The sequence below is a fragment of the Eptatretus burgeri genome, chromosome 8 (genome assembly GCF_056783735.1).
Source record: "Eptatretus burgeri isolate ZD-2024b chromosome 8, Ebu_testis_v1, whole genome shotgun sequence".
In the NCBI taxonomy this organism is placed as follows: Eukaryota; Metazoa; Chordata; class Myxini; order Myxiniformes; family Myxinidae; genus Eptatretus; species Eptatretus burgeri.
In genome coordinates this window covers 103,355,028-103,371,582 of record NC_140968.1, presented here as the reverse complement: position 1 = coordinate 103,371,582, position 16,555 = coordinate 103,355,028, and the positions used below count along the sequence as shown (strand labels likewise).

Genomic DNA, 16,555 nt, shown 5'->3' with positions numbered 1-16,555 from the left:
TCACTCGCTACCTTCCTCTATCTCTATCAGAAGGTCCGGCTGAGCCGTCCGTCTTGCTCTTGATAATGAAGTCAAATGTTTTGGTGGTTTGTAAGACAAGTATCTTCGCAAAAGTTTGTGGCGTTTGTCTGTGAAATGACCGCCATCCCCAAAATCCTAATCATTAATTTTTGCCATGGTACCGGCATACGATGGCCTACCTTTTTAAAAATGATCTTGAATGCTCACCAAACGTTGTCCTAAAATTCCGCCGGGTTCAGTTTTGCATTTTGCATGGTTGCATCTCCATGGGAGTCAAATGCAGACCAGATTAGTCGAGGCCAAGGAAACTACCAGCTGAGCATTCCTGCTATCCAAACTTTCCATCAACCACCACTTTTCTTGAACCAACACTTCCCCAAACTTGCCTCTCGGGCTGAACTTCAGCTTGTAATACTGTATGACACTTCAAATTTGACCATTCAGACCGCTCGACCCCTCCTAACGCCTGACAGGTGTCGTGTGTTGCCTTTCCACCCTCTCTTCTTGTTTGTCCATCACACTGGATCTTGTGCAAAAAAATATAGTGACATAATGGACCGCATGTTCATTATTGGTTATAATTTTGAGGGCCATCAATTGCATGTGTTGTTGGGGTTTGGGAGTTGGAGGGGGTGGTGGATGTCATGTTAAATTTAATAAGAGGGAGTGGAGGAGGTCCAAAGTGAGTGCAATGTTACGTATAAAAACCAGGGTGAATGATGTAGGGTCATTTTTGTGTAAGACAAAGACGTTTGTATGCATCAATGTACTGATGCATGAATTACAAGGACATTATAAGACGATGAAGATTTATTACTTCTGCCACCGAAAATGGATGGAGGTTATGCTTTCACCCCTGTCTGTCTGTCTGTCTGTCTCTGTCTGTCTATGAGCACGATATCTCAACAAGTTATGGCCTGATCCGGACTAAACTCGGTGGACGATTTGGTTATGTGACAAGAACAAGCCGACTCGAGTTTCGCTTCAGGTCCAGATCCGGATCCGGCCTATCGGTGTGATACAAAAGGTAAACTGTCCAGCCTGGCGGAGGTATGTTCCCTAACGAGTGCAGTTCCAGTTGTGTGTGGGATTTGAATCTGGGTTCCTTTTCTCATGAGCCAGGGGTTACGACCGGAACACCAATCGGGTCACATGGGGGCCACCGTTCGGGTGTGTCCTTTTCTGTGTATTCTTCCTATCATGTTCAGCCAGCCCCTGCTTTTCTCCTGGAATGCTTTTGGTGCTTGAAATGTCACCAGGCCTGCCAGACTGGCAACATTTTGTGCATTTCCACCTTTCTATTTTTCTTTGCCTCAAAATTGCCGGATTGTAAAGTTTTTGTTTTTGGTTCACAAGTCAGTAAGTGACCACTATATTCGTTATGGGTGTGTGTCTGTCTGTTTGTCTGTCTGTCTGTCCCGAGCATAACTCCGTGGATTTTGATCCGATCCTGATAAAATTTGGGTGGGAGGTTTATATCATGATCTAGTTGTGTTTTCCTCAGAATGGGCGTGTTGTGCCCATTATGGGCGGAGCCACGCCCAAAAAACGTGTTTTTAGGGGGTAGCCGATTTCAAGTTACATCTTCTCCGAGGGGGTTTGTCGAATCTGGCAGGGATTTCGGTATTTCGTTAGCCCAATGGCACCTGCATTGCCCCACGGAGCTCGATTTTTTTTTTTTTTCATTTTCGTCCCAAGGGCAAGGTCACAAGGTCACGAACTTAGAAAATGTCAAAAAAATCAATAAATTGGGCATCGAGCTCCTAGGGTTTTCAACTGTTTTGAATGAAAGTTGGTATGCAAGTAGTGCTCTTTGAGTACTACAACTTTCATCATTTACGTTTTTCCCGATTCCCGCCAGTTTGCCCGTGGCATCCCCTCGAAGGTCAAAAAAAAAAAAAAATGTACATTGCTCGTGAACCATCGCCGTCTCCAGACTTGTTATTTTTATTTTTACTTCTGCTTTTGCCGTCTCGTGGCAATAACAGCCGGAGCCATTTAGAGAGGTGGAGGACGGATGTAATTGAGTTAGAGGTGCTCTCAGCTGAAGGGTCATTTTGAAAAATATTTAAATGTTCTTTTTTAAAAAAACAATTTTTTGTTGTTGGTTCTGTGTGCGTACAAGCATAATGTATATAATTTTTTTATTTCCTCAATTTGCACAATAGTTCTGCAAAACGATTAATTTGACGATAACGAGTGTCCTTGTCGTGCAGGTTTTGTTTTTCACGACTTGTTTGGACGTAATGGCTGACGTGGCAGATGAAGCTGTCCGTGCGACCTGCAATGATGCTTCCATGTGCAAATGGTACGTTACTTAAAACGCTAAATACACTGGTAAGAGGTTTGATCACCCTTTACCCCAAATAAATATATATTTTTCTCTTTTTGGGTCTACATACAGAAGATAAAATACCTTGATACTAATGCCTAAAATGTGTGTTGTATCACCATTAAGTATGGCACGATAACCCGTGCTTGTATTGCATCATTCACTCATTGTATCCACCGGCGACCTTATAAAAGCCTTTTCTATTCATTTATTTTTTGTCCCAATGGAAACCTCTGTCACGGTCATTTTACGAAATGCTGTGTCAGAGTGGAGTGCAGTGTAATTTTGTTAACGAGCAATATCAACCTGACTTGGGCTAAAACTGGAGTTTCCACCCACGCTACTGGTCAGGAGCTGCTACACCCCCACTATTCGAAATCTCTTTCTGTTCACTTCATGTTACTGTACTTGCATTATTGTGGGATTATTATAAATTGCAATTTATCTTAAGAATACTGTACAGTCAACTCTTGATAAGATGGGTAGTTTTTGAGACTATCTTTGATGAATTAATAAATACATATATTATAATTAACTGGGACACCACTCGGTATAGCGGATAACTGTGCTCGGCTAAACGGTTTACGTTTTGTATCCCACTGATAGGCCGGATTTGCATCTGGACCTGAACCAAAATATAATCTACTTAAATTCTTGTCACACACCCAACCTGTCCACCAAGTTTCAGCCGAGTCTGTCCATAACTTTTTGAGATATCCTGCTCACAAACAGGTAAAAACACAACCTCCGACCACTTTCGGTAGAGGAGGTTAAAATGGTGATCATTGTGTGTTGAAGGCTCTTTATTTTATGGAGTGGTATAGTATTCGCTTTCATTGCATTGTGACTTGGCACACACCATGAATGCCTCTACCTACCGATGCTGGTTGTTTGATGGAATGAACATTAAATGGGACATGCTGTCCTTGAATTATGCTGCCAAACAAACCTTGCTCTTGCTGTCCAAATCCAAATCTTGCTGCCAAACATTTGCATGGAAATCTCATTGTTCGTGTGGCTTGTGAGCACACGTCGCACCTCCGTTGGGCCACTATCCAATGGTCATCATAGTGTTGCTCAAATTGAAGATAAGCTTGGCAATACAGAACCTATTCCATCAATTACGGTGCTGCTCCATCCATGCCTGCAGGTCCTTTCCAAGATCCAATCACGTCGGCTCGAAGAGCATGGGAGTTAACTTATTGGATAATCCAAACCACCTGGGCGAATTGGTTAATCCTTCAAATTATTGTGAGAGACATGATTGGGTCTTGTTATTTAGATGTTAACTACTATTGGCATTGCATGTGAAACATGCTTTGGAACCTTGTTGGAATGTATTTCTGTCTGCGCTGTCACTGATGCTTTGACAACAAGCGATGAAGCCGGTCAAGCAGGTGAGGGGTGTGTCGCATTGGGATTCTCATGTGTGTACTATTTGTGAACATCTTCGCCCGATTTCCAAGCCGTTTGCCGAATTAACGTATTTTTCTAAATTACCGAGCCAAATTTTTTTTTTTCCCCACCTGTCACACGCAGCTGTTTGTGAACAGATCCTTAAAACGTCGATATAAATGTAACATTGTTTTTCACTGAAAGCGACTCAAGGTTTCTGGGTTGTATACAGTACGTACTGTAGTCAGTAATCACACCGACTCCAACCTGCCGATTCCCGAAAAATTGCCGATATCAGCCAAGTGTGTGTGTGTGTGTGTGTTGTGTTGTTCACAAAGCATAACATATTCTCTCTGATTACTCCCCTACCCCCCATCTCTCTATCTCTCTATCTATCTATCTATCTATATTATCTCCATATGTGTCTGGACAGTGGTTATGTCTGGGTGGGGTTTGTCTCCAGAAGTGTCCGGATGGTGTTTGTCTCCGGACGAGTACGGGTGGTGTTTATGTCTGGACAGGAGTTTGTCTCCGGACGCGTATCTCCATCTGTGTTTGGATGGTGGTTATGTCCGGGCAGGGGTTTGTCTCCAGACATGTCTGGATAGGAGTTTGTCTCCGGGCATGTCTTAGCTGTGTTTATGTCTGGACGGGAGTTTGTCTCCGGGCATGTCTTAGCTGTGTTTATGTCTGGACGGGAGTTTGTCTCGATGTGTCCGAGCGGTGTTTGTCTCTGGACAGCTTGGCTCTGGACGTGTCCAGGCGGTATTTGTCTCTGGGTGGTATTTTTAGTATGACCGGTAGAAAACATATTTCAGACGTTATTTTGTTTCCATCTTCACTGTTATTCTATGGCGTACAATCTACGCAGAATCATTTTGATGAAACAGTATGAATTGTAATTAACGCTCCACCACACGTCTGCCTTCTGTCCCTCTCACCTCTTGCTTGTTGTAGCAACTCTTAAGTTGCACCTTAAATCCAGGAGAATGGTGCCATCCCAGCCTAGGCTGGATGTTGGCAAGCTCAAGGATGAGAGGGTAGCTGAGGAGTTTGCAAACATGCTGAGTGGAGATTTGGGTGGTCTGGGTGCTTTGGGAGATCCTGAAGAGTTGTGGAGTGCCTTCAAGACCAGTGTCCTTGACGTTGCCAGTAGATGTCTTGGAACTCACCAGAGGGCGAAGAAGAATTGTCTCTCAAGGGACACTTGATAACATTGACCAGAGTCGCAGGGCCAGGCTGAATGGCAGAGCTAAGCTTTTCAGGGAGCTGAGGCTTGAAACTGTATGTGCACGAAGGATGGACAAGGAGGCCGATGTGTGATGAATCTGAGGAGGTAGAGCATCACCTGTGGTAAAGTGATTCTCCTCCTGCTTACAGGGGAATTTGCGCATTGCGTTCATCCGAGCTCATCCCTCAGTGTACTGCAGTTAGAGCAGAGGATGGTAGGCTCTTGACAAAGGAGTCCAAAGTGAAGGCCCGCTGTGCTGGTTACTTTGAGCGGTTGTACCAGGCCGATCCACCAGCTGTCGAGTTGGACATCAGGGGTGTTACAATCCCTGTTGCTGACCCTCCAATCAACTGTGGTCCACCTTCACTTGTGGAAACACAGGCTGCGGTGAACCGGTTGAAATGGGGTAAAGCTCCAGGGATCTGTGGCATCCATGCTGAACTTTTTTTTTTTTTTTTTTTTGTATACCTTGGTCGAGGCTCGTATGAGAGCTAACAAACAACTCACAGCAAGGAGGCATGAGACAAGAGGGGCGGGAGTGGAAGGGACAAAACAGTGGGGAACAGACACATTAGGTGAACTGTGGAAGGGAGAGGGATGGGGATGGGACGGGGAACATGGCGAAGAGAAGATGGACATTTCAGGGACTTTCAGGAAGGAAAGCAGGAGAAATGAAGGAAGTGGGCTTGGGTGGATTATTGGGGGTAGAAAAGATCGACGATTTGGATGGGGGAAGATAAGAGGTGGTGGTGAACAGCTGTTTTGAAAGCCTGGAGGGAAGAATGGGAAAGAATAGAGTGAGGAAGTTTATTCCAAAGGCGGGAAAAAAGAGGAATGAAAGAGTGAAGATGAGCAGTGATTCGTGATTTTGGTAGTTTTACCAGAAGGGGGTTGTTGGCGGACCTTGAGCGCCCTGTGGAAATGTGGTGGGGACAAATCGCAGAGAGAGCAGGGGGGGCAAGGCTGGAGAGGAGTCGGTAGAAGACAGAAAGACCACCGACCAACCTGCGGTGATTGAGTGAGAGGCCCAAAGACTCAGCTTCATTGCGGGAGATGCCGATGATCTTAAATGCCCTGGTTTCGACAGCGTGAAGCCGAGAAAGGTGGGAGGCAGGAGCACCAGCCCAGAGGGGAGAGCAGTACTCCATCAGGCTACGGACAAAAGCTTTGTAAGTGGTCAGGAGCTCAAGAGGGCCGAGGAAGGACTTAGCACGACGGAGGATTCCCAGTCGGCGACTGGCTTTTGAGGCGAGGTTGGAAATGTGACTTTCCCAGGAAAGGTCATGGCAGATAGTGAGACCTAGAAGCTTGAAGGAAAAGACTTCTTCCAGAGGATTGTTGAGAAAGTGGATGGGGGGATTTTGAAAACGGTCCTTTCGAAGAGACATAGTGAGAGTGTGAGATTTGTCTGGATTGAAAGACATGTTCCACGTGTTGGACCAGTTTGTAATTTTATCCATATCTGCAGTGAGTGAAGAAGCTGCTGCTTGCCGGTCTGAGGGATGACAGATGGTACGGCAGAGGGTGGAGTCGTCGGCAAAGAGAAATAGAGGATTTTCCAGAGAGTCCGAGAGGACTCTCTGGAACTTTGCAAGGCTGGTGGAAATGCTGCACTCGTGTCGTTACATGCAGTTCCGTGCTCTGCTTGGAACACAGGCATCATCCCAACTGATTGGAAGAGGGGCCTTGTTGTCCCTCTCTGGAAAGGGAAGAGTGATCGCCAAGACCGCAACAACGACCGAGGGGTGATGCTGCTCTCAGTGCCTGGCAAGGTCTTTGCTCGGATAATTCTTGATAGGGTTCACCACCATCTGCTTGAGCACCAGCGTCCAGAGCAGTCAGGCTTTACACCAAAGAGGTCAACGATTGACCGTATCGTTACTCTAAGGGTCCTCACCGAACGCAGACGAGAGTTTCAGCAGGGGCTGCTTGCAGCCTATGTTGATCTCTGTAAAGCGTTTGATTCAGTGAATTGGTATGCCCTCTGGAGGATTCTTGGCCTTCGTGGGGTGGGGTGCCACCAAAACTGATCAATCTGATGTCTGAACTATACTCTGGTACTGAGAGTGCTGTGAGATGTGGTGGTTCCATCTCAGACTTATTCCAGTTGTTGCTGGGGTTCATCAGGGGTGTGTACTTGCCCCCACACTTTTCAGCACTTGTATGGACTGGATTCTCGGGAGGATGTCGGAGAGATCGAGCTGCGGTGCATTGTTTGGGAATGTCAAGATTTCTGACCTTGATTTCGCAGATGATGCAGTCATCTTTGCGGAGACTTTAGATATCCTTTTGGGAGCCCTCGAGGTACTGAATGAGGAGTCAGAGCCACTGGGATTATGGGTTTCTTGGGTCAAAACTAAGATCCAGGCTTTCAATGGCATCTTGGATGCTGCTGTCCTGTTTGTGGTGAGGCTGTTGAGGTCGTGGAGAGATTCATGTCTCTGCTGGCTGTGAGTCAGAGGTCAACAGACTTCTGGGTCGGGCTTGGGGAGTCATGGATTCATTGGATAATGGGGTGTGGCGCTGCCGTTACCTGTGCGGGTGGACGAAAGTCTGAGTCTTCAGGTCCTTGGTGCATCCAGTCTTGCTCTATGGATGTGAGACTTGGATTCTGACCAGGGATCGGAGACGGAGACTTAATTCCTTTGGCACCAGGTCTCTTCGGAGAATCCTTGGCTATCGCTGGTCGGACTTTGTGTCCAACGAGCGGTTACTGAGAAAAACTCAAATTAGATTTGTTACCTGCATAGTCCGTGATCCTCAGCTGCAGCTGTGTGGATATGTGGCTCGTTTTCCTGTTGCTGATCCTGCTCATAAGATTCTCTCAGCGAGGGAGCCTCGTGAGTGGAGGAGGCCAATGGGCCGACCACGTGCCTCGTGTTTGCAGCAGGTTGATCGGCATCTCAAGGAGATGTGGATGGGCCAGGCATCTGCGTCGGGGATGGCCAGACGGAGGCCCCTGGAGTATCGGCGGAAAGTGGACGCAACGATGCGCTGCTCTGGCGCATACTCCCATACCTGACCTCGCATGACAATCAAAAATCTGGGCAATTGTCATATGACATCAGTCCTGGATGTTTGATAACTGTCAATGTATGGGTCACTCCACGAAAGAAAAAAATGATGCCCACTTGTATCGACACAAGGCAAAAGTAGTGTTAAAGTTAATTTCTCACTTTACCATGACTTTATCCTGATGGGAAGATGGTGAAAACTGGCCAACATTGCTCACAAGCAGCACAACATTTTTGTGTTTTGCTGCCTTTCATCATCCCAACAGGGTGGTGGCACAGCAGTTCTGCTGCCTGGGCCCTGTCCCAGTGGAAATGTCAGTCTGCCCATCACTGAGTCAGTCACAAGCTGTTCTCTAATGATTTTGTTTGTCGTTTCACATTTGCAGTGTGATGCACATTGTTGAATGAGGAATTGCTGAAACACGTGAGAGATATTCAAGTTATTTGATTGCCCTAGCCACTTCCGAGTTACTTTCCAGTTTGTAGTAATGAAACGGAAGACCAAGAAGGAACCCGAAGAACTTGGAACAATGGAACATGCATGTCATAAGTTTGCTGGGAGCATGCGTGTCACCAATGAAGTTTCGCTTGAATCATGAGATTGTACGGTCGAGTTCTTCTTTTAATGACCTTTTTCCTTTCCTTTTTTTTTTTTTTTTTGAGGATAGGGTCTTTTTAAAGTGGTAACAGATTCATAGCTCTCTAATAATGCTCATTTACTGCATGAAAAGAAAGCTTTAGATGTTAAGTGAATTTACAATCGAGCAGCAGCTTGATTCCACTTATTTTGCTGTAACATTAATATACTCTCCCTGTAAATTCATCGTCGTCATCATCAATATTGATCTCTGTAGGGTGGCAATTGGCCCCATGATGATAATTTTCATGGATGGGTTTCACAAGGTACATTTATAAAGGATTTCGCCTATTTTAAAAATTAATATCTACTCGTGAGACACGTCCAAGCTTGGGGTCCCCATGGCTCAAGGCTCGCTTGGCCAGGGCACACGGAGCGCGGCATCAACGATGAGATTGCCTGCATTGTGTCTGTAAAAGTCAAACACCCAGGGTGAGTACGGAGCGCAGAGCGAGTTCCACTGTGGTTGGTGCGCCAGGGCCTTGCAAACGGGCTGTGGGAATGGACCTATCGACGCAGAACAGTAGGAACTGCTGACTCGGGACTCGGGACAGTGCGTTTCCGCACATCATCATCGGCCTGAGCATGTCCCGCTTCAGCGCCTGTAGCATTTCGTTCGTCCTGTCGGCAAGCTCACTTTGAGCGCTACGTGAGCTCCACCTGCTTGGCTGCTCTTTCTCTTGGGCCTCAGTCGTCGTTCTGGTGACCACCTTCCGCGACAACATTGTATTCTGCCACTCTCATGGGTCAATCCGGTAATGATGCAGCGGTCATGGCCACATTCAACAGATCGGTCATAACCTCGGCAATGGACTTGGAGAGATTGAGGCCACGTGATTTGGAATGGCTCGTCAAACGACCGGCCACCATGCACGCTACGTCCTTAACTTTAAAAAAAAAAATAAAAAAACTTTTCCTTTTGCTTGATTAATCATCTTTGCTAGTTTCTCAACAATGGTTTCTTTCCTTGAACTTGCTGCCTGTCGATGTGAAGAATTGCTTTGGAGTAAGTGACTATAATAATGTGATTCGTTAGTCAGTGTGTGGCTTCACGATCAATGCTTAGTATTGATGTATCATTTTGGTTGGTTCTTTTTATTTTAACTTGCGCCTAGGTATGCGGTGCAACAAGGCTACTGGACCGATCCATACATATGCCTGCTGGTACAGCAACGGGCCGAGCGGAAGACGCCGGAGATCAATCGAGGTGAGTGAAAGAGAAGTGCCCGCTTTGTTGCCAACCGGTATTGCGATTTGAGTTGCGTGAGCAGCTGTGCGCTTGGCTCAGATCTGCTTTGTGTGTGGGTTCGTGCCCGCCATGTGCCGGTCGCATTCAATGCTTCCTGTTCTCTTCAACCCTAAATATCAGCCAGAGTTGTTTACATTGTTGGCAGTTGTTTCAAAACTATTGATTTTTCATTTCAAATTCTCGGAGAAGGGTGACACCCTTGTTCATTCAGGATGACCTCCCCTTACTAAGAAGCTAAAGGAAGGATAAATTGTCGGAGAGCTTATTGATATGGGCCTTTAACTGTTGAACATTGTGCGTCATTGGGAAAACACAGAGGCATTTGATTTCAGAGTTTTGTGGCATGTGGAAAGGAAGAGGATGCAGGTTATTGACTCTGTCTGTATGGAGAGAGACGTCTTGAGGATGGTGAGTGAAATGAGTACGCATAATGGGTGGACAAACTGTGACTCGTAGTTCTGTAGAGGAATGGTCATGGTCGTGACAGGAGAAGAGGGATAGAGAGGAAATTGCTGTGTGCTGGACTCACGGTTAAAGGTTGACAATTGGTGAGATGTCACCTACCTCGTGAGGGTGTAGTGTTCAGTTCACCAACGCTCATTATGGAGGTAGGGAAATATAATATATGGCATTGTGCAAGCTGTTCAGAAGTTAAATGGAGTGTTCATTTCTAGGAACAAACGTCGATAAATGTGAAAACAGAAAGTGCAAAAGAAAATCGTGACGTCAATAAGACGAGGAAGTTGTACAGGTGTCTCTGACTGATTCGACATTTATTTATTTATATGTTGAACCCATTGTGGCAGGAATAGCACTTTCACCGATGTTTAGCCGCACTCGATGATTTACACAGACTATGAGTGCGATCGATCATTCGTATCTTCACCTGATGTGACTCGTGCGTGAACGGAGCTTTCATAGTTCGAGTGTAACGAGATGTCGATTGGAGAAACACAAACACCCGTACTTCGTGAGATGACGCGTTTTCCCCCTTCACGGCATGTCTGGGAAGTCGTTCGATTTGCCGTCGCGGCGTCGAGCTGAAGCAATGGCTTGGGCTTTCGCCTAAGACAAACTCGTTTCGAGTTTTTCCAAAATTTTCTCAGCCGATCCCTGTGTCGTCCAGAGATTGAATTTGAAGTGAGATCCCTTGGGCATTCTGGAGCCATAATGGGTAGCCTGTATAGGGGAATCCCGCTGGGTCTGCTGCACCGGCAGCTGCGCCTCGTGCCTGGGTAGATTTGGATTTGCACAATCCGACGGAGTTTTCGTGTTTCATACTGGGAAGGACCAAAAAACAAACAAACCCTGGTGTGCTTGGAGTGCCTGATTAGAGCCAGGAATTGGCGTCTGATTTATTTTATTTTTTTAACCCAGGTGAAAACCATCGTCTTGATCCGCCAAGCACGGAGACATGCTTGTGAAATGGTTACCGCGCGAGCAACCGGACGATAGAAACTCGGTGCATTGTTTTTATTTTTTATTTTTTTTCCTGGGAGTGGATTCATTTCCCCCAACAAGTTCACCAACGTGGATACGTCAGCAAAACACCAAATATTTTCATTGTTTGTTGATTGTGGAAATCTCTCCAAACAATGGTTTCTTCCAGTGCCATGTTTAGTCTGAAGCCTGACTACAATGCATTGGTGTATCGTGCCAGGAAATGGACTCGTAGTTTCTTTTGCAGGTTACCACACTGTCGGTACCTTGTCGTGCAACACGTGATTTGCTTAGCATTTATTTATTGACACAGTGCAGGCTCATGGAAGAGCAAGTGAATACGTTCCGTAGATATCTGCAGATTGCTTTTGTTTGTGTGTGATTACATTTTCAGTGCCGTGGTGTGTGTGGCTGCTGGTGTAACCAACTTGTTGCAAAAGCAGTTGGTGTGCTAAGCGGGCAGCCCGGCAAGAAACGACGCTTTTTCCCGGAAGGAGTTTTGCGTGTCTCGTGTGTTGCATGAACCTACCTCGCTTTGGGCAAGCATCATACGTAGAAACAGGATGGTCCCTGAATCTGGACGAGTCACATGTACAATCACAATCTGAGCACGACTTTGGTTGTAGTTCTTATTGTTCCGAGACTGGATATGATACCTTTGTAACAATTCTGATTCAGACGACATGTTTCAGCATTCGTTGCTTTTGATTCAAGGTATACTTTGACATTTTCAAAGTGCAGTTGAACCTCTTTTATCTAGCCTGACCTGCTTGAGGAAGGGAGAGGGGAGCTGCTCATTATCACACATTGAACGTGAGCACTCACCAAGGATATAACTGAGTTTCTGGAAGGCTCGCTGCCGGACAAGCTATGGCAAAACCATTCCTTATCCTATGTCGAAAAATGTGAAAGTGTCTGTTTCCTGCTTAAATCTTATTATAGAACGACAGACATCGGTGAAAGGAGCCATCTATTTATTACATTTGCCAATGTGGCAAAATTACCCCCTCCTCCCCCTCACCACCCTTCGTCCTTTGCTTCAGGGCATGTCCCTTCCCTCTTTTTTACTTCAATTTCCCGTTTTTCCTTCTCTTTGCCTCGACGATGGCAGTAAGCGAGATATCGGAGGGTGAACACGGCAAACGATGATGAAATTTCCGCTCTGCTTAAACCTCAAGCCTTTTGCAATTTTACATTATTGTCCGACAGTCTGATGGTGATTTAGTAATGCACAAAGTCGATTAAAGCTCATTCACCGATGGGACAAGTGTCCGTCCCAAGTTGTAGAGTACCTTTGAAAGAAATACAAGCAACGTTTTGTAATTCACGTCCGAGTTCAGTACCGGATATAAAGGATAGGCGTGGAGGTTGATTTATTATTATTTTTTTTTTTGAACGGTCCTTTTATTTCCATAGGTTTAAGTCTTTGGCAGACGTGGGCTCTTTTACGACATTGAAATTCAGAATGTAATTTTTGATCGGCATGGTTTTGTATATTTAACTGTTGGTCTCGTTAAGGAAGCTTTGCGGGAATCCTGTTTTGGAAGTATGTTGATTCGGGATGCCGCACCACGTGTCTAAACTCGCCGTTAAAACGAGACGGAGGCCAGGCATTCTGAACCAGACAGTCCTTCCTTGGTTTTGTAAAAGTTCTCACGGCCTTCGAGGCACTCGCTCGGAATACAATGGAGTATTGTTCTCCCTCGTGCTCGTGGTCCGGCGTACATGCATGCCAGCTCGTGTTTGTGAAGCTGTGGAGGAAAGCACTTCTAAAATCGATGGCATCACTTTTCAAGAAACTGTCGCATGAAACTCATTGCTAGTTCGCTGTCGACCGGCCGGTTGACGGTCATTTTGATTTGTTTCTCCCTCCATTTCGGTCATCTGTCCCACCCCAGGTCCACCAGAGCAGACATGTTCATCTAGCAACCCCCTCCTCTCACATTTTCAAGGTGCAGGCTTGTTATTCATGTAGTTTCCTCCCTTGTCTGTCCAATTGCGTTCCTCATGGAATCTTGCTGTTTCAAACTCGAGGAACCTTCAAACTTTCACACTTCAAACTTAGATTTAATTCCCGTTGACCTCCGCCCTACTTGGCCTTTTCTCCAGGGTGTGTTCATATTTCCGTTGAATGTCGGCCCATTCTCTTCGGCCCTTTTGTGTTGATTAATACCCTTTCACCTCTGTTGTTTTGCCCCTCCATGAGCCTTGATTTTGTATTTTTATTAATTAATCCCATGTATTCTTTGTTGTTTTGAATTATTCCTCGATACAAGTGGCCCACGCTACGCGATTGTCAATGTGAGTTGCAGTTTCTGCAGAAACGAAATCCAGATGGTATGACATGTGATCCAAAGTTGGTTCTTGTCATCCCAAGATTTTGCCAGAATTAAAAAAAAAAAAAACCATCGCGACATCATTGGTGTGTCTACGATTGTACAACGTGCTTGAACACACATTAACTCTGACTTTAGGTTGCAATATACTCGCATAACAATCTAAACAAGATGAGAAAAATGAGGCAGGTGGAAGGAATAGAAACGGTCCAAAGTCTTCTTGGTAATTGAGAGCCAGGTAGCTCAGTCATGTCAAGTCAAGAAGTTTATTCTTTTTTGGATACAGAGTCGAAGCTCGTGGAAGACCTCGAACACTGAATGGATCAGACACAACGGAACAAAACGGTGGAGGAGGAAGGGGTAGGGGGTGGGGGGAAAGTAAACAGAGTAGAAAATATCATAGGGTTTGAATGGGGCATGATCTGAGATGATGGTGAACAACTGTCTTGAAGACCTACAGGGAAGCATGAGATTGAAGGGGATGTGGAAGTTGGTTCCACAGGTGTGAAAAAAGAACGAGAGGAGGTGAGCAATGATTCTGGGTTTTGGAAGTTTCACGAGAATAGAGTTGCTCGTGAACTGTGTGCATACTGTGTAAACCCGGGCCTCGATTTTAGATAGATATCCAGAAAGGTTTCCTCAATTTTCGACGATTTGGTGGTGGTGGGTTTACGAGTTGAAAGATCGGGAGCTCCTGGTTACCCAGGATCTTGGAGTACCCTCTCAATATGGCTACATCCCTCCTGGTATTTGGTGGAGGTATGTTGCACAGTACTGGCAGCCATAGGAGGAGGTGTTCATTTAAGTCCCACTGATTAATCTCACTAGCAGAGTACCCGCCCAATGGACGATCTGGTTCCAAGCATGCAAAGCATGCAACTTGTTCTTGTAACGCATACCTTTATTTGGGTGGTGTATACGCAACTGACAGCACTGTATAAGCAAAAAATAAATAACCTGGGTTATGTGCATGAAGCAAAAACATACCTACTGCTTATAATTCAAAACACCTCACTGCACTGGAAAATGTGAGGACAGGAATACTGCACTGTAAATGGTGTAGACTTGTAATACCCTCACCCACCTGGAGGCGGTGCTACACGGTACACGTTTACATAGAGAATGCCTTCCTCCCTTCCCCCCCCCCCATTCCACCCTCTTATCCAAGACCACCGACAAAGACAATAACACCCCTATACATTAATTGGGGGTTCTATGTGGTAAGTCTGGATGTAATCAGCACAGAACTTTCGGAGGAGCCGTGAGACAAACAAACAAACAAACAAACACAAACACCGGTCCGTGAATTGTAATAAGGATTACCGTGTCGAGCTGTACATTCACAAGCTTAGTGTGTGGGCTGTTGCACCAGACAGGACAGCCGTACTCCGCTGTGGAGCATACCAATGCAAGTGCTGATGTCCGAGGTGTACGGTGTTACAGCCCCAAGAGGTACCACGAGTTTTTGTATGCTGTTAACCGTCGCTTTGATCTCTGTTCTCGCATTATCCAGATGATGTCTGCAGCTATGTCTATGATCAAGTGTTACTTCGAGATATTTTGGCTTATGTTCATGGGTCAAGATTTTGCCAAGGAACTTCACACTGTCGGTTTTCGATGCCTCAAAGCCCATGAAACACTTGTCATTGACTGGTTTTGGTGGAAAGCAGAATATAGCCCCCCCCCCATTATGCATGCTTTGAAACCACTCCAGTTGGCCAATCATAAATTTCACCGAGGTTTTGGGGTTCATCTCAAAACTTGAATCTGGAGACCTGTACGTATAACTATTGGCCAATATTGGCTGTTGGGGGAGTTTTGGCGGACCATTCTCGGCGATGGTCGAGGAAGACCATTTGCATCTTTTCACACGAAGCACAGGTTCTGGGGTAAAGGCTGTTTTTTGTTTTTTTTTCTAGCATGCTGAAAAAGAGGTACCAGCCTGTTGGGCATCATACTCGTCTGGCAGGTGCTTGACTTGTGTAAATGCCAATTTTGTCAGAAGAACTCCAGCTCTGTTGTTACTGTCATTGCCCCAAGATGTATGATGACTTAAAATCATCGATGAAGACCGTTGGGTGGCTCGATGGTAGAAGCACTGGGCCTGGCCAGTCTGTTTTTCTTTTTTGTTTGTTTGTTTTTTTTTGTGCCTTGTCGACATTGAATATTGTCAGATCAGAGACGTCGATAGTGATTGAACATTCATTGAAGTCTGGTAGCACCTGAGTTGAGCCTTGGAAATCCTACTTCACCTTCACCTTCACGAAATCCTAACAGCAAGGCCATGTTTGGAGCGTTAACGCGTCACTAATTTATAACCCAGGATCTTCGATCGCTCTCCAGGTGTGCTTCCTGCATTTGGAGGACATCGATAGCATGACCTCCACCCAGCTTGGAGAGGAATTCGCATTTGGCATAAGATGAGCCTTTCATATTTAACTGCATTTACTCGATTAAGGACCCCTTGCTTGGCTTGCTTGGCCCTGAAAAAGGCATGATCTACGACCTCAGCTATTTCGTTTCCACACAGCTCGGCGGTGGCCTGGAGGTGGACGTCTGGCTATCATGTTGACAACTTCAGTTATGACATTCTGAAAAAAAATCGCTCAACAGGGTCAAAAACGCCCAAACAAGCACTCCAATGCAACTGAGTGCATGGCACTTGCTAACAACATGGCGGTCTCCATGGAAACATTGGTACTGGAGCAAACGCTCTCCAGGCCGTCATTTTCAGTTTTACTCGATCCTCTTGTGACACCTTCCCCAAATGAGTTTATTGTGTTCGCAGCGACTGCAGAGTACGAGGAAAAGTGAAAGAAAGAGAAATTAATGGTCAGTCAGAAGGAGAAGCCCCCTGCCAAGCTTATCTATGGACTCTACCATTGTGCATTTGGGGGGTT

The 16,555-nt window shown here is 45.8% G+C and overlaps 1 protein-coding gene across 4 annotated transcripts in view; it reads left to right on the top strand.

Moving 5' to 3' along the window:
* LCMT1 (leucine carboxyl methyltransferase 1) overlaps positions 1-16,555 on the top strand; it is an 85,222-nt gene that overhangs the window by 1,010 nt on the left and 67,657 nt on the right. For all 4 annotated transcript variants that reach the window (XR_015061260.1, XM_085893357.1, XM_085893356.1 and 1 more), the window contains exons 2-3: positions 2,238-2,329; positions 9,746-9,837. Coding sequence is in view for 3 of the 4 variants with exons in the window: in XM_085893357.1 (XP_085749483.1) it covers positions 2,268-2,329; positions 9,746-9,837 (154 nt within the window). In the remaining variant the exon portion in view is untranslated. The remainder of the gene's footprint in view (positions 1-2,237; positions 2,330-9,745; positions 9,838-16,555) is intronic.